The 24,784-nt window shown below is 48.2% G+C and overlaps 1 protein-coding gene across 1 annotated transcript; it reads left to right on the top strand.

Moving 5' to 3' along the window:
- Nucleotides 1-9,799: 9,799 nt before the first annotated feature.
- On the top strand, nt 9,800-24,543 carry LOC138102729 (nematocyst expressed protein 3-like). Its single transcript, XM_069000488.1, has 3 exons — nt 9,800-10,333; nt 10,739-10,840; nt 24,475-24,543. Exons 1-3 carry the CDS (start codon nt 9,800-9,802, stop codon nt 24,541-24,543), a joined length of 705 nt encoding a protein of 234 aa, XP_068856589.1.
- The last annotated feature ends 241 nt before the right edge of the window (nt 24,544-24,784 follow it).

Raw genomic sequence — 24,784 nt, 5'->3', positions numbered from 1 at the left:
TCGCCAAAGACGCCGAGCCTCCCTCTGTACTGCCCCACTCCAACATGCAGAGGTCTGGGACCTCTCTTTCCACAGATGGAACACAGCCCATGTTCCCTACAATATAGGAGGTACTGGGTGCCCCTCCCCCCTTTTCCACAATGGTGTGTGCACCGAATCCGGCCCCTCCGAAAACACTGCCCGGACTAAGCCAGCACCTGTGCTTCTCCAGGCGAATACAACAATCAAAACCTGCGTGTGCTAAATGTGAAACCCTCTGGAGAGCCATTCGCCCCTCCCCACCAAACAAACTTAACTGGTGGCGCACACACACACGTACGTCCCGCCTCCCCCCCCCCTCCAGCCCCAGCTGGGCTGGGGCGAGCTGCAAAAGGCGATGAAAGAAAAAAACTGAGAAATCACTTCAAAAGCAAGTGCCCCCTCCACACCACACCGGACTAAAATAAGTGACCTCAGAAACCTTACTAAGCCAATGGGATCTCGCAAAAGGTCGCAATTTGGTTCCTAAGAACCCAAAAGAGAGTGTTATTGGGTTGGGGTTTTTTTTGCGTTGCTGCTGTTGTTGTCTGTCTTGTTATTTATATCTATATATATATTCTAGTAAAGAACTGTTATTCCTTTTCCCATACCTTTCCTGAAAGCCCCATAATTTCAAAGTTATAATAATTTGGAGAGAGGGTCATATTTTCCATTCCAGGAAGGTTCCTGCCTTCCTTGGCAGACACCTGTCTTTTAAACTGGGGCACCATGGGATAGGGCTCTAGAAGCAAAGGGAGTCTAAGAGAGCTAGTCAATATTTAAGCATCACTTCCTCCAAGCTTAAGACCAGTGTACCCCCATGATGAAGAAATCGGGCAAAGGGGGTAGGAGACCTGCATGGATCAGCAGGGAGCCCCTAGTAAATCTCAGATGCAAAAAACAAATTTATGGGATATGGAAAAAAGGACAGGCCATGTGGGAGGACTATAGGAACATCGTCAGAGTATGCAAGGATGCAGCGAGGAAGGAATTGAGTCTGGCAAAGAATATCAAGGACAAGAAGGGCTTCTACAAGTACACCAGCAGCAAAAAGATTAGGGAAAATGTGGGGCTGCTGCTGAATCAGATGGGTATCCTGGTAATGGAAGACACAGAGAAGGCAGAATTACTGAAAGCCTTTTTTGCCTCAGTCTTCGCTTCTGAGGCTGGCCCTCAGGAATCCAAGACCTTGGAAGTAAGAGAGAGGAAGGCTAGAGAAAGGAAGACTTCCCCCTGGTTGTAGAGGGTTGGGTTAGAGATCAGCTAGGGAGACTTAATACCCATAAATCCATGGGCCCTGATGGGATAAACCCATGGGTGCTGAGGGAGATGGCAGGTATTGTTGCTAAGCCCTTGAAAAATCATGAAGAACAGAAATACTTGATGACTGGAGGAAGGCCAGTGTTACTCCCATCTTGAAAAAGGACAAGAAGGAGGACCTGGGAAACTACAGGCTAGTCAGCCTCACCTCCATCACTGGAAAGGTGATAAAACAGGTCATTCTGGAGGTCATCACCAAGCATCTAAAAGAAAAAAAGTCCATTGGGACTAGTCAGCATGGATTCACCAAGGAGAAATCATGCTTGACCAATCTGACAGACTTCTAGGATGGGTCAACAGGGGAAGAGCAGTGTATGTTGACTTCAGCAAGGCTTTTGACACTGTCTCCCATAACATCCTAGTAGGTAAGCTCAGGAAATGTGGATTAGATGAATGGACAGTGAAGTGGATCAAGAACTGGCTGAATGGCAAAGCTCAGGGCATCATGACCAGTGAAGTAGAATCCAGTTGGAGGCATGTAGTGAGTAGAATTCCCCAGGGATCAATACTGGACCCAGCCTTATTCAACTTGTATATCAATGACCTGGATGAAGGGAGAGAATGTACCCTCAGCAAGTTTGCTGATTATATGAAACTGGGGAGGGTGGCTGATGCACCTGAAGGCTGTGCTGCCATTCAGTGGGACCTTGATAGGCTGGAGAGCTGGGCAGAGAAAAACCTAAGGAGGTTCAACAAGAGCAAGTGCAGGGTCCTGCTCCTGGGGAGGAATAACCCCAAGTACCAGTACTAGTTGGGGGCTATTAGAAAGCAGCTCTGCAGAGAAGGACCTGGAAGTCTTGGTGGGTGACTGTTGTGGTTTGACACTGGCCCAATGCCAGGCACCCATGAGACTCGCTCGTTCACCTTCCCCTGCCACAGTTGGGCAGAGGAGAGAAAAAAAATTAACGAAGGGTTCATGAGTTAAGGACTGGGAGAAAAACACTTCAAGAGCAAAAAAGGCTCAACTTAAGTTGCAAAGTGAATTTATTACTAACAGAATCAGAGGAGGATAATGAGAAGTAAAATAAGCCCTTAAAACACCTTTAACCCCCAGCCCCTCCCTCCTTCCCCTGTGACAGCGCAGGGAGACAGGGCATGGGAGTTTTGGTCAGTTCATCACCGAGATTTTCTTCCACTGCTCCGGGAGAGGAATCCTTCACCTGTGCGACTCTGGGGTCCCTCTCACGGGAGACAGTTCTCCGTGAACTTCTCTGGCGTGGGTCTACTCTCACTAGCAGCAGTCCTACTGCACCTGCTGCAACGTGAATTCTCCCCACGGGCAAACAGTCCTCCCAAAACTGCTGTGACATGGGTCACTCTTCCATGGGGTGCAGTCCTCCAAGTACAGGCTGCTCCAGCCTGGAAGCAAGGGCCCTCTCTCTCCACCAAGTCTTCCACTGGATCACAGCCTCTTCCAGGCATCCACCCACTCCAGCATGAGCACCTCCCCCACAGGCTGCGGGTGGATCTCTGCATCCCCCATGGACCCATGGGCTGCAGGGGCATAGCTGCTTCACCATGGTCTTCACCACTGTGAAAAACAAGGTTCACTCTTAGTAAAATTTTAAGGAAAGTTTAATAAAAGGGACAATTAGGAGACAATAGCAAAAAGGGTATTACAGCCAGGTGCTTTGGCAGAGACACAAAGGCACACCTCTACAGCCAAAAGATTGTCTTTAAAAGTACACCTCTTATTGCATATTCATCACAATCATGCATGGTTCATAAATTCTTTGGAGTTTCTGTGTATCATCCCATCAGCCTTATCTTCCTCCTTGGCTCCATTCCGTCTCTGCTCCCTCCATAAATTCTTCCCTCTGGTTTCGGGTCTTCTTCTTTCTCTGATAAGATACTCCAGGAATGTGAAGGCTTTCTCTGCCTATCTTTTCTAAATTGACTACATAAACAATAGACATTCTATATCATGTATTACAGAACCTAGGTAAAGTTTTTCTAACATTAAGGAGCATAAAAAAACCCAACATCACAATACATTCATAACAATTATGTAACATGTGAAAAGCCAACATCATAATACATTCATAACAATACCTCCCTTTTCTTTTTTTACAGATCATTTGGCTTGAGCAGTATCCCTTGTTTTCTAGCCTTTATTATTTGCTCATTTTTTTCACAAATCAATCTTGCTTCTTCAAAGAGATCTTTGATATCATTTTGCTTCTTTAACACCATGATCTTCTGTGCCGTTCCAAATGTAGCCAATTTTGGTTCCACAGGCATTGGTACTATTTGCATGCCTTGGACCATGGTAGATATTAATAGAATAAAACAGGGGATCAGGCAAGGGAGAAATATCAAGCCTGCGGTGGCACATAAGAGGAAGAAACCTAGCTTCTTCCACCATTCTATTCCAAATACATTATCCCACCAGCTAAGCTTTAGTGCGGATTCCCACTTTTGGACCGGTACATGGGCTATTTTTCTGATATTTTTTGGCTATATCTAGGATGGCATCCCCATGGTCATCTATCTTCAAACAACAGTCTGATGTATTAAATTTTCCACAAACACCTCCTTCTTCAGCCAATAGGTAGTCTAAAGCCAACCTATTCTGATACACCACAGCTCTTGTTTGGCTTTGTTGGCTAGCTAGTAATTCCAATGCCTGAACAGTTTGGTTCGTTATTATTTCTACAACTGCTTGGAGTCTTATAATTCAATTCAGCATGTAAATTGGGGTTTGATACCCCCAACTCCCATCTTGTGCCCAGGTGGCTGGCCGATACATTTCAATTATGCGCTCAGCGGGCCATTCTTCGTCTCTCCATTTTTGAGATCCTCCAATCAATTCTCTTTTATTCCTTTTCAGATCCTCATACACTGGTATTCCTAGTTGATCTCCATCTGGCTCGGGTAAAAGAAAGAATCCTGGATGTATGATTCCCAGGGTACAACTCCCTTTCCACCAAGAGGGGAGCTTTGCATATGCCCTTTTTCCACATATCCAAAATAGGCCATCTGGTGCCTTCCAGTAATCAAATTTTTGTTGATTTATATTTTCCCAAAATTCTGAAATGTCTGGGATCCCAAAATAAGGATTTTTGTTTGTATCATTGCATTGAAAGAGTTTGACCTTATTATTGTACTTACAATTCTTTTCCTTTGTTTTCTCCTTAGTCCAATACAGAGTGGTTTCTCGGGGACCCACCAGGTAAAAGTTCCATTACTGACCTTATATCTCTTACATGGAGTATTTCCTACTTCGTTGAGGAAATTGTTCCTGGTATGCCAGAGACACTCTTCTCCTATCACTGTTGAACTCAGTACCCACCCTTCTGGTCTGTTTTCTCCCCTTATCCTTGTCTGATTCCACTTAAGGAGTTCTATTGGGCTTAAGCTACTGCCTTTCCATGGCCATTCCTCTGTCGTCAGAGGCCCTCCACAGACCCAACAGTTGGTTACATTAAGCTCTTTACTTATCCTTTCCCCTAATTCCACAAACAGTTTTTTTTCCAAGTTTTGAGATTTCCTTTTCATTTTCTAATTTTTGTTTGAGTTTCACATACATGTCTTGAATTGGGGTCGATATAGAGTTAGATTGTTGTGCTGGCTTTGCCTCCTTATTTACCAGTTGTTCTTTTACTAAGCCTGAAACTTTACTCCCAACAATACATGTGAAACACATCCATCTTTCCCCTTTTGGACATTTACTTCCCAACCTGCTACCACTTGTTCCTAGGTTTTCTGCAATCCAGTACTTTTTCCCATTTTGCATACAGTTTTCTACTTTGGATGGGTTATAACAGTGACAGTTGACACGGGTATGAGCAATGAAAAAGGAACCTCGGTGTTTTTCCATATACAGCTTTCGGTAACACCTATGGCATGGCTGTGTCGGTATCCCTAGAGGGAAGAGACAAAAAAGGAGTGACAGATAAAGGAATAACAGAGGTCCGATATGGCTTATACCTCCACCTCCCATGCTTATGGGGTTGCTACCCATAGCAGGGGTATATGATCTTCTTGGTGGCAAGTACGGTGGTCAATTCGGTCCTGCCCTCTATTTCCTCGTCACTTCCTCTTTGCTAATTTCCAGGCAAATTGCTTTTGACACTTCTTAATTGTAGCTTCCCACCATTCCTCAGGTATCTCCCATTCAACAGGCACTAGTAATTCCCATCCACAAAGCAGGGTTGCTATTTCAGCTGTTCTTTGCTCTACCTGGATGGGGAATAGATTTGGTGTTTGACACTTCATGCAATGAGAGTGTCGTTTCTGTGAACTACGATACTAATATTTTTTACAGTCTAGACATTTACATGTAACCCATCTCACATGTCCAGTATTAGGATGAATCAGACAGGGTATGTGTTGGGGTCTCCTCCCCCTGCCATGTAGCCCTGGGAGAGGGGCCCTGGCGGGGAGGCACGGGGTTTCCCTGCCCCTGGTCAGCCTCATTCCCGATTGGTTGGTTTGTGTTTCCCTGTGGGGGAAGGACCCTCAGTTCCCGTGACTGGAGGAGTTCCTCAGCAGAGCCCCGGCCATGCGGCTGGAGAAATAAACATCTCTGAAACATCTACCACCAATCTGTCTATATATATTTCCTTTCCACGGGACTGCTGGTTTGATATATGCGTGTTACAGTAATCCCCGCTGTAACAGGTATGTGGTATAGCACTGTTGGAGGTAGCAATTCCTCCTCCTTTTTAAATAAATCACAGGCTAAGGCCAGAATATGAGAACCCTCAGCCCAAAATAGTCCTGATCTTCCTGTTTGGAGTGGAAGTATTCCTCCCCAAGGAGGGTATTGGAGGTGTCTCAGGACTTGTCCAGGCAACACTTGAAACCACTGATATAAGCTTGGCCTTATTTCCCAATCAGGTGTGATTCTTGGTGTATACCGTGGGTCATTTGGGTTTTCCCAGCACATTACCCCCCAGTTCCCACTTAAGAGTCAACTTGGTATCACCAGGCTTAGATGTTATAGTCCACTCCTTAGGTTCTTCCACGGGTCCTTTGATTCTGCTGGCCTGGATCCACCCTCTCTCCTTGGTCCGGATCGCTACCTCAGTCTTCAGTAGCACCTGAAAAGGACCTTCCCATTGTGGAGCTAAAGATTGCTCTTTCCATGTTTTTACTAGTACCCACTCCCCTGGATGGATATTATGGATTTTAAATTCTAAAGGTGTGGTTTGAGGGATTATCCCTTTTAGCCGCAAATTTTCAAGGGTCCTTACAATTGTGTTGACGTATTCTTTAACACTCATTTCCCCTAATTCATAGGTAGCAGTTTCATGTTGGGTGGTCAGAAAGAGTAACCCAAACATCATTTTTTAAGGTGACACTCCCAGGTCTGATCTGGGTTGTGTCCAAACCCTCAATAAAGCCAGAGGTAGGCATTTTACCCGTGACATTTGAGTTTCAATTATTAATGTAGTTAAGGTTGTCTTTAAAGTTTGGTTTCCTCCTCTCTACCAGTCCTGAACTGTGTGGGTGCCATGGGGTATGTAGTTCCCATTTTATTCCCAAGGCTTGAGTTAGTTGCTGCAGAACTTTTGACGTAAAGTGTGACCCTCTATCTGAGTCTATCCTGTTGGGGAGGATGCAAGTTTGGTAAGAAAGTTTCACAGGTATGTAGGCTTGGCAGAAAGGTCTGTGAATGTAGAGACTGGGGATGAGATAGAAATGAAAGCAAGTTTTGATACAGAGTAAAAGATGTTTTGCTGAAATACTGAGCACTGAATAACTGAGAAGACAAAGGTTGGAGATGAGTTGGAAGGAGATTTTTAGGAGTAGGACAAAGGTATGTGACTACAAACAAAGACATGTTTTTCACCAAGTAAATAAGTCCCAAGAAGAGCATAAGTAAATAGAAAACATGTCTTTACCAAAAAGAGAGATATGCAGGCAAACAAGAAATGTTGATGTAGCAAGAAGAAGAAAGGTCAGAGAATTTTCCACTGTAAGCTTAAATTGTAACTTACTCTTGTGATTGGATAATAATGACTATAATATGGTGATGGTAGTAGCTATGATAGGCTATAGGCAAATGTAGAGGTATTGTGTATGGTGCTTATTGGTTGTTATGTGTTAAGATACTATGCAAAGAAAAGTATATAATGCTTTGTATCTTGAACAGAAAGTGGCTTCAGGTATGCCTACAAGCTGTAGCTGGCAGCTGTAGGGCAGGCTCTGGATACCCACTCCCTGGAATGCTGTAACTTCGCCTATGCAATAAACAGCTTTTTCGAGAGCCGCCTGAAGTCCAGACATCCTTTGTGAAACTTTCTCCTATACTATCCTATTAATCATTCCATACCTGGGAATAATTTGTTCTAAAAGGGTTTTACATACTACATTGGCTGTGGCTCTGACAGTGGGAACAGCTTCCACCCAATGGGTAAGATGGTCTGTTATTACTAACAAGAATTTTCACCTCTGCACTTGGGGGAGTTCAGTAAAGTCCACTTGGATACTTTGAAATGGTTGGAGAGCTAACTCACAACCTCCTGAAGTTGTTTTTCTCATCACCTTTTTATTTACTTTTTGGCAAACCATACATCTTTCAGTTATTTGTTTAGCCAACCCATAAATTCCAATACACCCATAATTTCTTAGAAAGTGATCACACAAAGCCTTGGTACCCCAATGAGTTTTTTGCTGCATGTCTTCTAATATTTTTCTGGTGAATGACTTATTAAGTAACTGCCTTCCATCCGGGAGTTTCCATTTTCCACATTCGTCTGGCTTTCCCCCTATCTTACTTAATTCTTTCTCCTCTGTTTCACTGAATTTTGGAGTCTCCAATTTTTCATTCTTTGAGGTCAAAATTAACATAACCATTTTTATCCCGTTTTTTGCAGCATCCTTAGCTTCTTGATCTGCCAAATAATTTCCTCTTATTTTGGAGGTCATTCCTTTTTGGTGTCCTTTTATATGTACTACAGCTATCTCTGCAGGTAATTCTAATGCCTCTAAAACCTCTAAAATGAGTCCTTCATGTATCAATCCCTTTCCCTTTGAATTAAGTAATCCCCTTTCTTCCCAGATTTTCCCAAAGGTGTGTACTACTCCAAAAGCGTACTTTGAATCAGTATATATAGTACCTTTCTTGTGTGCTAAATATTCCAGTGCCCTCTTTAGAGCATATAATTTGCAAGTCTGTGTAGGTACAAAAATGCTGCTAGCAAGGATTTTCTTGCTATTTTCTAAGTCAGTGAGAGATTTTTCTCTCTCACAGAAGAGGTAGCAGGGAATGTAAACAACCAAGACACCTGCAACCTTGAAAGGTCTTGTTTCTGGTATAGTAGAAAAATATTTTGACAATGGATGTTTTAGGATTTTAGCCAATCACCCCCAAGGGGTGGCTGGTCCTTTGTCAAATTAGACTAAGAAGAAAAAAGTCTATAAAAGAGTTTGTAAAATAATCAAATAAATCAATCTTGCTGCACAATTCCTGCCTGCTGGATCTTCTCCTCCTCCCCCTCCTCCTCCCTATGGCTGCGGGACACGGTGATATACCATAGGAACCAGGCCTGCAGTAATATTTGGTGCTGCCCGACGTGATCTGCACTCTCTGACGTGTCCTGCTGCTGCGAGCCAAGCCGAATTCCTCTAGAGGTACGCTGTTCCGCTCCCCACCCCCGGGACCGGGAGGTCCGACAGAACTGAGAAATGGCAAACAGCGGCTCACAGAACGATGCTGTCGTACTGGTCTGGAAAGGTGTGTTTAGCATATTGCACACCTCCATTCCTGAAAACTCAGTTCGGGAATTATTAGACTGGGCTACTTTAAAAGGGATTTCCATGGACAGAGATAGTGCCCTGGACTTTGCCTTATGGCAGGAACTCGGATGCTCTGTCCGACACGAGCTCCCGACTGGGGAGCCGGCAGCGTTAGAATTATACAAAACCTGGCGTTCGTTGTTTTTCCTGCTGACAGACCTTGACTGTGATAGAAGGGCTGGATCGCCTATCTCGGTGATGAGTGACGAAGGAATGTCCGAGGGGGGCCTCGCTGACTGGGCTTCCGGGGCAAATGACGGTGGATTAGGAAAAACCCCCCCCGGCTCCACAGGCAGAGCCTGCGCTGGCTCACCCTGCACAATCGCAGGACTCCGCAGCCCCCAGGGACCCCACGCCGCCAGAGGCGGGGGGGTCAAGGCAGCAGGAGGGTGCACAGCCTGCCTTGCCGTTCGGCTGGGCGGCAGCCACGGCTTATCCAGGGCCGCAGATCAGCGGCTTAGCCACTTGGACGCCCACAGCGGCTCCTAGCTCGGTTGCGTATGCACCTGGATCTAACTTTTTAGCGGGCGTAGCGCCGGGCGTGCCTGCCCCGGGACTCCCTGGCTGTGCTCCTCTGCCCTCCCTGGCGCTGGACTGTTCTGCGCAGTCGCAGAACCGAGCCATCGACCTTTTAATGCAGCATCTGCCTTTGCTGACAGAGCTACCGAACCTATCCCAAAGGATGGAAGACCTGCTCAGTCTGTTAGAGCGGCGAATGCCCGAGCCCGCCCCAGCCGCGCTGGCCGCGCCGGCCGCGCCCCCCCCCCCCCCGCCAGCCGCGGGAGACGCGGCTCCGAGCAAAGAAACGGCGCGGCCTGTGGCGCACCCGGAAGCAGCGCAGCTGCGGGAAAACCCGGAAGCGGCGACAGCTGCGGAGACGCGGCCAGAGATGGCGGCTGCGGAGCAGCGGGCAGGGGTGGCGCCGCCCGGCCTGACCGCCAAGAACAGGCCAGTGGTGGCAGCGCCGGGCGCGTCTGCGGAACGCGGGCCAGAGACAGCGGAGCCGGGCGCGTCCGCAGAGCGCCGGCCAGAGACGGCGGCGCTGACCGCGCCCGGGGAGCGTGAAACAGCCGCGGAAGCGGCGACCACGCCGAACGCGGCTGCCGTGCGAGAGACGAGCGCGGCGCCGTGGGCGCCGGCCGTATTGTCGGCCGCGGCGCCGAGCGCAGCCGTAGCCCCAGAGTGGGCTGCAGTTTCAGTATCGGCTCGGTCGGGACTGGCCGAGACGGCCTCCCGTAAAGAAACTGCTGTAAAAATTGCCGCGCAGCCAGCCGCAGTCCAGGCTGTCTGTTCTGGCTCTAGCGAACTTAGCCAAAGTGCCCCTCCTCCCCGCACATTTCTGTTCACTCCCAGCACCCCAAAGTTGCCTTTGCCTGATGATTCCTCGTCAGGCAGTGAGGCAGATGAGGTTCTGGCCCCAGGTCGTCAGGCAGCTGTAGCCGCGCAGGGAAGAAAAAGGCTGCGCCGGTCTCACACCTGGACCTTTCAGGACTGCACAGTAACAGTGTGTTCGACCCATTACAGTCGCTTCTTAGAGTCAGTTAAGATGCGAGCATTGGAGGAGGGTGACTGGAGGTTATTAGAAATCCTTGGAATGCCAAATAGATCTAAGGATTCTGGGGGTAACCGGGGAGCTGTTACACTCCATCCGCAGGCTGTGCCAGAAGTTCAGGATGGTACAGGTTCCCCAAAAGAGATCCAAGCTTTCCCAGTGTATAAGGCTCTCCCAGATTCAGGGGAGCATGACAAGCATGAGGTAATTGCTTGGAAAGTTGCCCAGGACCTCCAATCCAAGGTGGCACAATATGGACTAGGTTCTGCTGAGGTTATGCAGATAATACGGGTGATAAATACAGATTTGCTTTCTCCATTTGATATCAGACACTTAGGTCAAATTCTATTTCAACCTGTACAATTTACAGTTTTTGAGAAAACCTGGAGAAAGCTGGCCGGCAAGACTGCATTAGCAAATTTGCAGCTCCCTGCTGCTGATCCTGGACGGACAGCAGGAGTGGATGCTTTGATGGGGACCGGTCCCTTCTCTGATCCCAGTCTACAGGGTAACTTGTCCTCTAGCATCCTGCAGCAAGCTCAACAGGTTGGCATGGCTGCCCTGTTGAAAACCATAGAGTTGTCTGCGCCCAGAAAGCGATATACTGAAATAGTTCAAGGCAAATCAGAGTCATTCCTCTCCTTTGTAATGAAAGTCGCTGCTTCTCTCGAGAAGCAGGTTGACGATGACGGGTTAAGACAGTTGTTAAGGCAGTTAGTGAGAGATAACGCAAACGAGGAGTGCAGAAAAATCATAGATGCCTTACCACGGGACCCTGAGGTAACAGACATGGTCAAGGCCTGTGCTAAGGTGGGATCTGGGAACCAGAAAAGGTCTGCTTTGGCTGCGTTCCTGCAGCCTGTTCACGCATCTTCTGATTGTGAACCAAAGTCATCAAAACAGGTGAAAAAACAGAAGCGGCCTAAGCCGAGACAAAAAGAGAACACACCGATCCCCCAGTGCAAGAGGTGTGGCAGGCCAGGGCATTGCTCGTACTACTGTAGATCCCAGACTCATGCCGATGGTCGGCCGTTGCCGGGAAACTTCCGCCGGGGTGCAAGGAGGGGGAATTGCTATCCGATGCAGTCATTCCCCCAGAGAGTGGCACAGGTACAGGCACAGGCCTACCCAGCCACCCTAGAGACAGCACCCAGGGATTAGAGGGCACCCAGGGATCAGACGGGTTTGATGTCCACACCGCAGCTGCAGTCATCTTAGACTCTAGCGGTATTTATCAGGTTCCCTTGGACGCATATGGACCCCTAGCCCAGGGATCCAGTGCAATGCTGGTGGGAAAACCTGACGTTGCCCATCAAGGAATCTTAGTGCACTCAGGAGTTATTGATGCTCACTTTAAAGGCCAGATTTGCGCTATGGTCTCCACGCAAAACCCCCCAGTCACTATTCCTGAAAAGACCTGCCTTGCTAAATTAGTGCCTTTGAAGTCTTGTGTCCCCAGGATAGAGCAACAAACTCATGAAGATAACGGCAGTGGATCTACGGGACTTCCGCAGGCCTTCTGGACTGCAGACATCTCTGACCAAAGGCCACAAATGACATGTATCCTGATCCTGCCAAACGCCCATCCGCCCCAGACTCGGCTTTGAGGTTTGATTGATATGGGTGTTGATGTAACTATCATCTCCTTCTCTGCATGCCCTCCCTCATGGCCTTTAGCCCTGGTGGGATCAGCCATCGCAGGATTAGGAGGAACCACACAGAGCTATTTAAGTGAACGGCCTGTGATGGTGAAAGACTCAGAGGGGCACACAGCTACAATTAGGCCTTATGTTGCTACCACTTCCCATAATCTGTGGGGACAGGATGTGTTGGCAGCTTGGGGCGTACGGATTGGGACAAATTTTAGCAGGGGTCACTGTGTGTAAGGGCGCACAGCATCCTACACTGCCTTTGAGGTGGTTCATTAACACACCAGTCCGAGTCAGACTCTGCTCAGTTAGTTGAAATAAGAGCTGTTATCATGGCTTTTCAGCGATTCTCACAGGAACCTTTGAATTTGGTTACTGACTCTGCTTATGTAGCAGATATCACCCAACGCTTAGATTGTTCCCTTCTGAAGGAGGTGAACAATGTGGCTCTGTTTTCACTGTTGCAAACCTTGTGGTCTGCAATTCAGGCTCGAGTGCATCCGTATTACATTCTGCACATTCGAAGCCACACCAATTTACCAGGGTTTCTAACAGAAGGCAATGCCAGGGCTGACATGCTGGCCAACCGTGCATGGGTAGGTGTCCTGGGTTGAGGTGTATTCTATATATATATATGTATGTGTGTTTAGAGTTTAAGAAGGTATTGATTTGGGATGATGTAGATGGTAATAGAATAAGGGGTGGATAATGTCCTGGGTTGAGGTGTATTCTATTACCATCCTCATGAGCTGTTGAAATCAGGTGGGGCAGTGTTTCCTTGCCTCCTCCCCCCAGACTATCTTGCTGTTAATGGCCCATCATTGTCCTGCTGCATGACTCAGAGATAACTCCCTCCAGACTATCTTCTGTTAACGAGCCTAATCAACACTTGGCCTCATGACTCATTACCCCATTGTGAGATGCTCCACCCAGAGGGAGGAACCAAGCATCCCATCGTGGATATAATCTGGGACTCTGAGCACCAAAGACACTGGCTCCACTGGATTTCCAGAGGACAGGAGCTACACAGCCACCGCTGGACTTTCTGAGGAAGAGCAGACCCCTTCTACTACAGGATCACCACTTCAGAGGATTGCAGCCACCATTCCACCAGACTGCTACCACTACCCTGCCTAATAGGGACTCAGGTTGTATCTTGACTCTGTCAGTGTTTTCTTGTACTTTCTGTTCCTTTTCTTTAATTTCCATTAAATTGTTATTCGGACTTGGTGCCTCTCACTGGTTTGTTTTCAAACTAGTACATAATTTGGCGCCCAATGTGGGGCCTGCTCTGAGAGAAAGTCAGAATTACAATCTTGTATTAACAGAAACCTATTCACCATGGTGCTCAGCTTGTCTGCATGGGTTCTGTATCTTGCTCTCTATATTTTCCCTCACATGGGGAACTACCTGCCTGTTGTGTTACTCCTGTTAAAACCAGGGACTGGTATGAGAATTGCTTTATTGGTTTATTATGTCTATAGCATAATAACCTGCGAGGCGATGAATACCATTCGGAATATATACTCAATTTTGTTTGGCTGTCCTCGTCTGGGCTCCTATGTCTGGGATCTCTTCAACAATCGCACCCAGCCCCTGGTGGGAGGAGTAGAGAGTGGTTTCTTCCCGCCTTTCAGGCCAGGTACAGCAGTTTCTGAAAATATTGAGTTCCCTCTGGATGTTAAGGATGGTATAATCTTCTTGTCAGCTCTATTCTCTTTTTTCTCTATGGCCTGCATTGTGTACACCATGCTTAGAAACAGAACGCTACTTAGTGTGATGCAACGTCTGCTTGAGGAGGAGGTAAAAAGGAGCAAAGCAGCAAATACCATGTCTACACAGACTGCCATACAGAAAGGAACCAAAAGCAAAGCAACCGCATCCATCTCTACACAGACTGTCACAAAGGAGAAAGGAAGCAAACGCAAAGCAACCGCATCCATCTCTACGCAGACTGACACAGAGGAGAAAGAAACCAAATGCAAAGCAACCGCATCCATCTCTACGCAGACTGACACAGAGGAGAAAGAAACCAAACGCAAAGCAACCGCATCCATCTCTACGCAGACTGACACAGAGGAGAAAGGAGCCAAATGCAAAGCAACAGTGTCCATCTCTACACAGACTATCACAGAGGAGAAAGGAACCAAAAACAAAACAACAGCGTCCATGACTACGCAGACTGACTCAGAGGAGAAAGGAACCAAAAGCACTGTCAGCGTCCCCATGCAAACCACCACTGAACCAGAACAGCCCAAACCGATTGCAGTTGCCCCCGTGCAGAAGAAGAAATCAAAAAGCAAGTCAGTCCGCATAGTGACTGATGAGGATGCAGCAGGACCTTCACATCCAGCAGAAGAGGCAGAGCCAGAGATCATCACTCGGTCACTATCCCTGGGTGAGCTGCGTGACCTGCGGAGGGAATTCACGCGCCAGACAAACGAGTCCATCCTGACCTGGCTGCTCCGCTTCTGGGACGCTGCAGCCAATGACACCATTCTGGACGGAAGTGAGGCCAGGCAACTGGGATCTCTGTCCCAGGATGTGGTCATTGACCAGGGCATCAGGAGAACCCAAGAAACTCTCAGCCTCTGGCGGCGACTGCTTACAAGTGTCAGGGACAGGTACCTTTGTAAAGAAGACCTCCAGGTGCACCAAGGGAAATGGAGCACAATGGAACAAGGTATCCGGTGCCTGAGGGAATTAGCTGTGCTGGAGATCATTTTCTCAGAAGACGAGAGATTTCCTAAGAGCCCAGATGGTGTCCAGTGCACGTCACAGATGTGGTTGAGGTTCGCACGCCTTGGACGAGAGATATACTCCCGTTACCTGGCAACGCTGCAATGGAGGGAAGGCGAGGACAGGGTGGGCGTCTTGGTGAACAAACTGAGGATTTACGAGGACACCGTCACAGCCCCGTTTCGCACCCATGTCTCATCCGTGGAAACAAGTCTTTTGGCTGAGCAAGTCCGGAGTTTGATTGAAGAAGGCCATCAGAAATTGAAAAAGGAACTTAAGGAAGAGATTTACCAGATCTCGCCAGAACCAACAAGAGTCTCGGCCATTAGGAGCCGGCGTTCCCCAACCAGGGAGAGAGGATACACCCCACGAGGTAATCTCTGGTTTTTCCTTCAGGAACATGGAGAAGACATGAGTAAGTGGCATGGAAAACCCACCTCCTCCTTAGCAGCCAGGGTACGTGAACTAAAAAGAGGGACAACTACCACAAGAAGCGCATCTAGAGTCAACATTGCTCCGGTCTCTCGCACACAGAACTCCAGACGATACCAGAATGATAGTATGACTGATCCTCTTGAAGGGACCTCAGGAACATATTCACCGGAAGGGAGCAACATGCACCAGAACCAGGAATAGAGGGGCCCTGCCTCTAGCCAGGTAGAGGAAAGGGATAATCGGGTCTTTTGGACTGTGTGGGTCCGATGGCCTGGCACAGCTGACCCACAAAAATACACGGCTTTGGTTGACACAGGCGCTCAATGTACTCTGATGCCATCAAGGTATGTGGGAGCAGAACCCATTTCTATTTGTGAGGTGACAGGAGGATCCCAGCAGATGACTGTACTGGAAGCTGAAGTGAGTTTAACTGGGAACGAGTGGCAGAAACACCCCATCGTGACTGGCGCAGAGGCCCCATGCATTCTTGGCATAGACTATCTCAGAAATGGATATTTCAAGGACCCAAAAGGACATCGTTGGGCTTTTGGGATAGCTGCTGTGGAGACAGAAGATATCAGACAACTGAGTACATTGCCTGGCCTCTCAGATGACCCGTCTGCCATGGGACTACTAAGAGTGGAAGAACAACAGGTACCAATCGCCACAGCAACAGTACACCATCGGCAATACCGCACTGACAGAGACTCTGTGGTTCCCGTCCATGAGATGATTCGTAAACTGGAGAGCCAAGGGGTGCTCAGCAAGGCCCATTCACCTTTCAACAGCCCTATATGGCCAGTGCGTAAGTCCAACGGAGAATGGAGACTGACGGTGGATTACCGTGGCCTGAATGAAGTCACACCACCACTGAGTGCTGCTGTGCCGGACATGTTGGAACTTCAGTACGAGCTGGAGTCCAAAGCAGCGAAGTGGTATTCCACTATTGACATTGCCAACGCCTTCTTCTCCATACCTTTGGCAGCAGAATGCAGGCCCCAGTTTGCTTTCACTTGGAGGGGTGTGCAATACACCTGGAACCGACTGCCCCAGGGGTGGAAGCACAGTCCCACCATTTGCCATGGACTGATCCAGGCTGCACTGGAAAAGGGTGAGGCCCCAGAACATCTGCAATGCATTGATGGCATCATCGTGTGGGGAAACACAGCAAAGGAAGTATTTGAGAAAGGAGAGAAAATCATCCAGATTCTCCTGGAAGCTGGCTTTGCCATCAAAAGGAGCAAAGTCAAGGGACCTGCCCGAGAGATCCAGTTCCTGGGAGTAAAGTGGCAAGATGGACGACGTCAGATTCCCACCGAGGTCGTCAACAAGATCACTGCGATGTCTCCACCGACCAGCAAGAAGGAAACACAAGCTTTCCTAGGCGCCATAGGTTTTTGGAGAATGCACATTCATGAACACAGCCAGATTGTGAGCCCTCTCTACCTGGTTACCCGCAAGAAGAACGATTTCCACTGGGGCCCTGAACAGCAGCAAGCCTTCGCCCAGATCAAACAGGAAATCGCTCATGCGGTAGCCCTTGGCCCAGTCAGGACAGGACCAGAGGTGAAGAACGTGCTCTACTCTGCAGCCGGGAGCCATGGTCTGTCCTGGAGCCTCTGGCAGAAGGTGCCTGGTGAGACTCGTGGTCAACCACTGGGATTCTGGAGCCGAAGCTACAGAGGATCTGAAGCCAACTACACTCCCACAGAGAAGGAAATCTTGGCAGCCTATGAAGGAGTCCAAGCTGCCTCAGAGGTAATCGGCACAGAGGCACAACTCTTCCTGGCACCCCGACTACCAGTGCTGGGGTGGATGTTCAAGGGAAAGGTTCCTTCCACGCATCACGCCACTGACACCACATGGAGCAAATGGATTGCTCTCATCACACAGCGTGCCCGTATTGGAAACCCGAATCGCCCTGGGATTCTGGAAATTATAACAAACTGGCCTGAAGGTGAGACTTTTGGATTATCTTCTGAAGAAGAGGAAGAGCAAGTGACTCGTGCTGAGGAAGCCCCACCATATAATGAGCTACCGGAGACTGAAAGACGTTATGCCCTCTTCACTGATGGTTCCTGCCGAATTGTAGGCACTAACCGGAAGTGGAAAGCTGCAGTATGGAGCCCCACACGGCAAGTTGCACAAGCTACCGAGGGACAAGGTGGATCGAGTCAGGTTGCAGAGCTTAAAGCCGTCCAGCTGGCTTTGGATATTGCTGAACGAGAGAAGTGGCCGAGGCTCTATCTCTACACCGACTCGTAGATGGTAGCTAATGCTCTGTGGGAATGGCTGGTTCGCTGGAGAAAAGCCAACTGGCAGCGCAGAGGGAAACCCATCTGGGCCGCTGAGATTTGGCAGGACATCGCCGCCCGAGTAGAGAAGCTGACCGTGAAGGTTCAACACGTGGATGCGCACGTACCCAAGAGTCGGGCTTATGAAGAACATCGCAACAACGAGCAGGTGGACCGAGCTGCCAAGGTGAAAGTATCACAGGTAGATCTGGACTGGCAGCACAAGGGAGAACTATTCCTAGCTCGTTGGGCCCATGATGCCTCTGGTCATCAGGGGAGAGATGCAACATACCGATGGGCCCGTGACCGAGGGGTGGACCTTACCATGGACAGCATCTCACAGGTCATCCACAGTTGTGAGACCTGTGCTGCAATCACACAGGCCAAGCGGGTGAAGCCTCTGTGGTATGGTGGACGATGGTCAAAGTACAGGTATGGGGAAGCCTGGCAAGTTGATTACATCACCCTTCCCCAAACCCGCCAAGGCAAGCGCTACGTGTTGACCATGGTTGAAGCAACCACTGGATGGCTGGAGACCTACCCTGTGCCTCATGCTACTGCCCGGAACACCATCTTGGGCCTGGAAAAGCAAGTCCTGTGGAGACGTGGCACCCCCGACAGGATCGAGTCAGACAATGGGACTCATTTTAAGAACAGCCTCATCAACACCTGGGCCAGAGAACATGGTATCGAATGGATATATCACATTCCTTATCATGCACCAGCTGCCGGAAAAGTTGAACGCTGCAATGGACTGCTTAAAACCACCCTAAAGGCACTTGGTGGAGGGACCTTCAAAAATTGGGAAGTGAACTTAGCAAAGGCTACCTGGATGGTCAATACCCGAGGGTCCATCAATTGAGCTGGTCCTGCCGAGTCTGAACCCTTGCACACAGTGGATGGAGATGGAGTCCCTGTGGTACACCTGAGAGGTATTTTAGGAAAGACTGTTTGGATTAATCCTACCTCAGGCAAAGGCAAACCCATCCGTGGGATTGTCTTTGCTCAAGGACCTGGTTGCACTTGGTGGGTAATGCAAAAAGATGGGGAAACCTGTTGTGTACCACAGGGAGACCTAATCTTAGGTGAGAATGGTGTGTAGGGTTTCATTGTGTATATATATATATATATATGTATGTGTGTTTAGAGTTTAAGAAGGTATTGATTTGGGATGATGTAGATGGTAATAGAATAAGGGGTGGATAATGTCCTGGGTTGAGGTGTATTCTATTACCATCCTCATGAGCTGTTGAAATCAGGTGGGGCAGTGTTTCCTTGCCTCCTCCCCCCAGACTATCTTGCTGTTAATGGCCCATCATTGTCCTGCTGCATGACTCAGAGATAACTCCCTCCAGACTATCTTCTGTTAACGAGCCTAATCAACACTTGGCCTCATGACTCATTACACCATTGTGAGATGCTCCACCCAGAGGGAGGAACCAAGCATCCCATCGTGGATATAATCTGGGACTCTGAGCACCAAAGACACTGGCTCCACTGGATTTCCAGAGGACAGGAGCTACACAGCCACCGCTGGACTTTCTGAGGAAGAGCAGACCCCTTCTACTACAGGATCACCACTTCAGAGGATTGCAGCCACCATTCCACCAGACTGCTACCACTACCCTGCCTAATAGGGACTCAGGTTGTATCTTGACTCTGTCAGTGTTTTCTTGTACTTTCTGTTCCTTTTCTTTAATTTCCATTAAATTGTTATTCGGACTTGGTGCCTCTCACTGGTTTGTTTTCAAACTAGTACAGTAGGGCCTCAGCCTGACAAAATTGCACAAGCCAAGGCATCGCACAGTTTCTTCCATCAAAGTGTACATACCCTGCAGAAGCAGTTTCATTTAACGCCAACCGAGGCGTGCGACATTGTCAGTGCTTGTGCTAACTGTCACGGACTCGCTGCGCCTTTGCCAGTGGGGGTAAACCCCAGAGGGCTAAAAGCCTTGCAGATTTGGCAAACGGATGTAACTCACCTCCCAGAATTTGGTCGGCTGAAATATGTGCACGTGTCTATTGACACTTTCTCCTCGGCTATGTGGGCTACTGCTCACACTGGAGAGAAGGGCCATGATGTCATTGCCCATTGGAAATTGGCTTTCTCAGTCCTGGGCGTGCCAGCTTCTGTGAAAACCGATAATGGTCCTGCCTATGCCTCGGAGAAGACGCGGCCGTTTTTACACCTATGGGATGTAGACCATACCTTTGGTATCCCACATTCTCCTACTGGCCAAGCCATTGTTGAACGCGTTCATGGTACCTTGAAGCGTGTTTTGGACAAACAGAAAAGGGGAATGCATGGAGAAACCCCACAGAGCTGACTAGCAAAAGCTTTGTATACAATTAATCACCTTACAGTGCCACCACAAAATTCAAATAATCCTGTTATTCTGAATCATTTTCTCTCATTGCAGTCTGCAAGCGACACACAACTGCCCCAGGCAAAAGTCTGGGTACGGAATTTACTCACTAACCAGTGGGAAGGCCCTCATGAGCTTATCGTTTCAGGTCGTGGGTATGCTTGCGTTTCCACAAATACTGGGGTACGGTGGCTACCTTCAAAATGCGTTCGCCCTGACCTACGGCACCAGAGGCAGAACAGGCAACCTCCAAATGATGGCCAGAACGCCAACCATCCAAATGGCGACCAGAATGTAGATCATCAGCCTAATGACTCTTCTGATGATGACCAGGATGTCAACCATCAGGCAGATGGTCCTTCTACAAGCAGAGACTGAACTTTAAAATTCTTGTTATGGAGTCAGATAGTTAAAGCCTTAAGGACATATTTAGAATTAATAACTGATGTAGATTTCTATTTAGGATTAATAGTAGAGTAGTTATCTTATCAAACAAAAAGGGGGAATTGTAGATGCAAAAATGCTGCTAGCAAGGATTTTCTTGCTATTTTCTAAGTCCGTGAGAGATTTTTGTCTCTCACAGAAGAGGTAGCAGGGAATGTAAACAACCAAGCCACCTGCAACCTTGAAAAGTCTTGTTTATGGTATAGTCGAAAAATGTTTTGACAATGGATGTTTTAAGATTTTAGCCAATCACCCCCAAGGGGTGGCTGGTCCTTTGTCCAATTAGACTATGAAGAAAAAAGTCTATAAAAGAGTTTGTAGAATAATTAAAGAAATCAATCTTGCTGCACAATTCCTGCCTGTTGGATTATCTCTCCTCCTCCTCCTCCCTATGGCTGCGGGACACGGTGATATACCATAGGAACCAGGCCTGCGGTAATAAGTCTGAGCTGACCACTTTGAGGGTAATTTTCCTTTTCCAATGGTTTGCATAGTCCCCCATCAACCACAGCATACCCTGACATTCTTTTTCCTTGTACACATCTGGAAGAACCATCTATATATTATTTCTCCTTCTGAAAGGGCTTGTTCCTTGGGATCTGCTTGAACTTTGGTGTTTTGCTTCTCCTTTAAGAGGAACAGCAGAAGCGGTCGTTGCCAGGGGAACGGTGCAGGCGAGGGAGGGGGGGTGGGAGGTGGGAGTCCTCTCCGAAGCTGATTCCTCCAGGAGTGGGGTGGGTACAGGCGGGGACTGCCGCCGGAACCGCCAAGGGGACAAGTTTCTCCGGCGGATGCCAGAGTCTGGCGTGGACCCTCTGCACGCGGTCCACAGTAGCCACGGCGATAGGACTCTGAGCTGCCGGCGGGCCCAGCGCGGCCCGCGGGGCCGAAGCCAGGTTCAATGGAGCCAGGGCAGACAACGCAGCAGAGGCAGGGGCTGGTGGAACGGCCGCGGACATCGGAACCGGGGCCGGAGCCGGGACTGGGGCTGCCACCAGGGCCGGGGCAGGGGCAGGGGCGGGGGGGGGCCCAAAAACGGTAGGGGCTGGGCTGCCGCGGAGCGGATACCCGGGCTAGGGACGGGCGGGACACCGTAAGGGGTGGGCTGGGCTGCCGCTGGACCCGCAGGGGCTGGAAGGGGCGGCAGGAGCACCAGGGCCACCGGCGGAGCCGCCGCCGCTGGGACAAGTGGTGGAGCCGTGGGTGGTGCTATAAGAGACAGGACGGGCAGGACCTCGGGCTCCAGGACTGGCGGTGCAGCTGCGAGTGGCACAACAGGAGCCTGGGCTTGGGGGGGGGCAGGCGGGAATGGAGGGGGCAATTCTTCCAGGGAGTCCCAGCCCTTCTCTTTCTTGTTTTCCCTTTTCTCCTTTTCTTGGGTCTCTGACAACTTAAAAATTCTTATCCCCTTAGTCTCTATGATGTTTCCCACCCAGCACGAAGCATACTTGCCTTCTTCTGTGTTAAAAGGTTCTTTTGAATTTACAAATACTTGTAAAGCTTACAGATCCAAACTTCAAAAGAGCCATATCTGGGCCAGAAAACATGGTCGGATCTTATTTCCTTCTCGGCCCAATCAAACATACAAAACTGTATCATTTTGACTTTTCTCTTTTTTCTTGTACTTGGGTTAGTATTCCAGTTAGCTAACATAACTGCCAGAGGGCTTTCCTGGGGTATTTCTGCTTACACGCCTCTATTCCCTTTTTTTATTCCCTGACTCTTGCTTACTAGTTTTATGTCCCATTTTCTCAGAATCTTATCTATCCTTCCCAGACCTTTGTTTCCCACCTTTTTAATAAAAACCAACAAAACAAACAACTATTTGAACCCCACCACCTCTTTCCCCTTTCTTCTCCGCGAATACAAAAGTTCTCTCCTCTCAATAAAATATGCCTCCCTCCAGAAAATAAAGTTATATTTCAAGGTTTAACATTTCTATCACATACATTTTCATTCATTCTCACTCACTCCTTTTTATTGTTCCAATTTCTCTTTCTCAAGCCCTATCAGTCACAACCACACAAGATTAAGGTACCTTTTAATTTCAAGTTGTTGGCCAATATTCACCCCTGGGCCCAAAGTTCCAGGTTTCTTGGAGTAATCCTCAATTTGGCAGAATTAAGCCTAGATTTCTTGAATTTTTAACCCTCAATCCAGCAGTCTCAAAGCCCAAATGTCTTGGAAGTAATCCTCAGTATAGCAGAATTAAGCCTGGATTTCTTGAATTTTGAATCCTCAATCCGTCAGTCTTAAACCCTAAATTTCTCGGATCCAATACTAGGAAACTCTTGACTACTCTCCTTCAAGGAGTCCAATCCTTCCCCTGAAACCCAGTCCCAGTTAGACTGGGGGTTCTCTCACTCCTTTTATCTTTTGCTTCGCCTCTTTACTGACTGCTTCCCTTGCGGGAGAGCAGAACTGCAGCCTCAGAGGCTCCACACTCACTTCGCAGGTCTGGGGTAACCAGCCCGCATCTCATGCACACACTTTCATCCCCCGTATCCCCCCAAGAAGAGGAAAGAAAAAAATACTCACCTTTCTCGGAGTCTTTGTGCACAAGATTTTATGTGTATAGTTACCACGGTTTCTTAGGGAGCTTTTTCTTTCTTTTCTTTTTGCTTTGTCTCCTCTCTTGTCCTCCGGGTGTTTGACCTGCAAACCCCCCTGACCATGCCGGGAAACACAAAGCAAGGCCGCCAAAAGCAGGCGGGGGCGCCCCCCTGCTCTGGGTTCCCCAGGAGACCTCAGAGGTGAGGCCTTTTCCCTGTACGTGCCTCCAAATTGTGAAAAACAAGGTTCACTCTTTATAAAATTTTAAGGAAAGTTTAATAAAAGGGACAATTAGGAGACAATAGCAAAAAGGGTATTACAGCCAGGTGCTTTGGCAAAGACCCAAAGGCCTACCTCTACATCCAAAAGATTGTCTTTAAAAGTACATCTCTTATTGCATATTCATCACAATCATGCATGATTCATAAATTCTTTGGAGTTTCTGTGTATCATCCCATCAGCCTTATCTTCCTCCTTGGCTCCATTCCATCTCTGCTCCCTCCATAAATTCTTCTCTCTCTGGTTTCTGGTTTTTCTTCTTCTCTGATAAGATACTCCAGGAATGCGAAGGCTTTCTCTGCCTATCTTTTCTAAATTGACTACATAAACAATAGACATTCTATATCATGTATTACAGAACCTAGGTAAAGTTTTTCTAACATTAAGGAACATAAAAAAAACCAACATCACAATACATTCATAACAATTATGTAACATGCGAAAAGCCAACATCACAATACATTCATAACAACCACGGCCTGCAGAGGAATCTCGGCTCCGGCACCTGGAGCATCTCCTCCCCCTCCTTCTCCACTGACCTTGGTGTGGCCATGTTGTTACCCTCACATGTTCTCACCTCCTCCTCTTCTCTAACTAAAAGAAAAACTGTGTCCTTTGTTTTAATTTTCTTCTTAAATATGTTATCATAGAGGTGTTACCAACCTCTCTTATTGGCCCAGTTTTGGCCAGAAGCACGTCCATCTTCAGAGCCATCAGGGATTGGCTCTGTTTGAAAGGGTTGAAGCTTCTAGCAGCTTCTCACAGGAGCCACTTCTGTGGCCCCCCTGCTACCAAAAACCAGGCCGTGCAAAACCAATACAGTGACAAATTGACCATGAGCTAGCAGTGTGCCCTTGTGGTCAGTAGGGCCAATGGTATTCTGGGGTGCATTAGGAAGAGTGTGGCCAGCAGGTCTAGGGAGGTGATCCTGCTCCTATACTAGGCCATACTGAGATCATATCTGGAGTTCTGTGTCCAGTACTGGGCTCTTCAGTACAGCAGAGACATGGAGCTCTACTCTTATGAGGAAAGACTGAGGGAGCTGGGCCTGTTCAGCCTTCTTAAATATGTTATCCCAGAGGCACTACCGCCTGGAAGATAAGGGGGCTAACGTGCATGTCTCAGACATCAATATCCAGGACTGGTGATCGATCGATCTATCTTTCTTTCTCTCCTTCTATAATTAATCTTTCCCTTTCTCTCTTCCCTACCCCTTTATCCAAAACCCACTTCCATATGTTTATATAGTACGTCAGGGACTAACATACCAATTCCCATGCTAAGTCTGTAATTTACTAATAAAACTATGCAAGTTTTTGCAGACTCTCTGGCTTTCATCGTTCCTTTCAACCACGAGCATCCATGAATCTTGGGTGGTGACGAAATGCT

The sequence above is a fragment of the Aphelocoma coerulescens genome, assembly GCF_041296385.1.
Source record: "Aphelocoma coerulescens isolate FSJ_1873_10779 chromosome W unlocalized genomic scaffold, UR_Acoe_1.0 ChrW_unloc_scaf_1, whole genome shotgun sequence".
NCBI classification, from domain to species: domain Eukaryota; kingdom Metazoa; phylum Chordata; class Aves; order Passeriformes; family Corvidae; genus Aphelocoma; species Aphelocoma coerulescens.
Note: the sequence above shows the minus strand (reverse complement) of the source record. Positions and strands in the feature narration are given on the sequence as shown.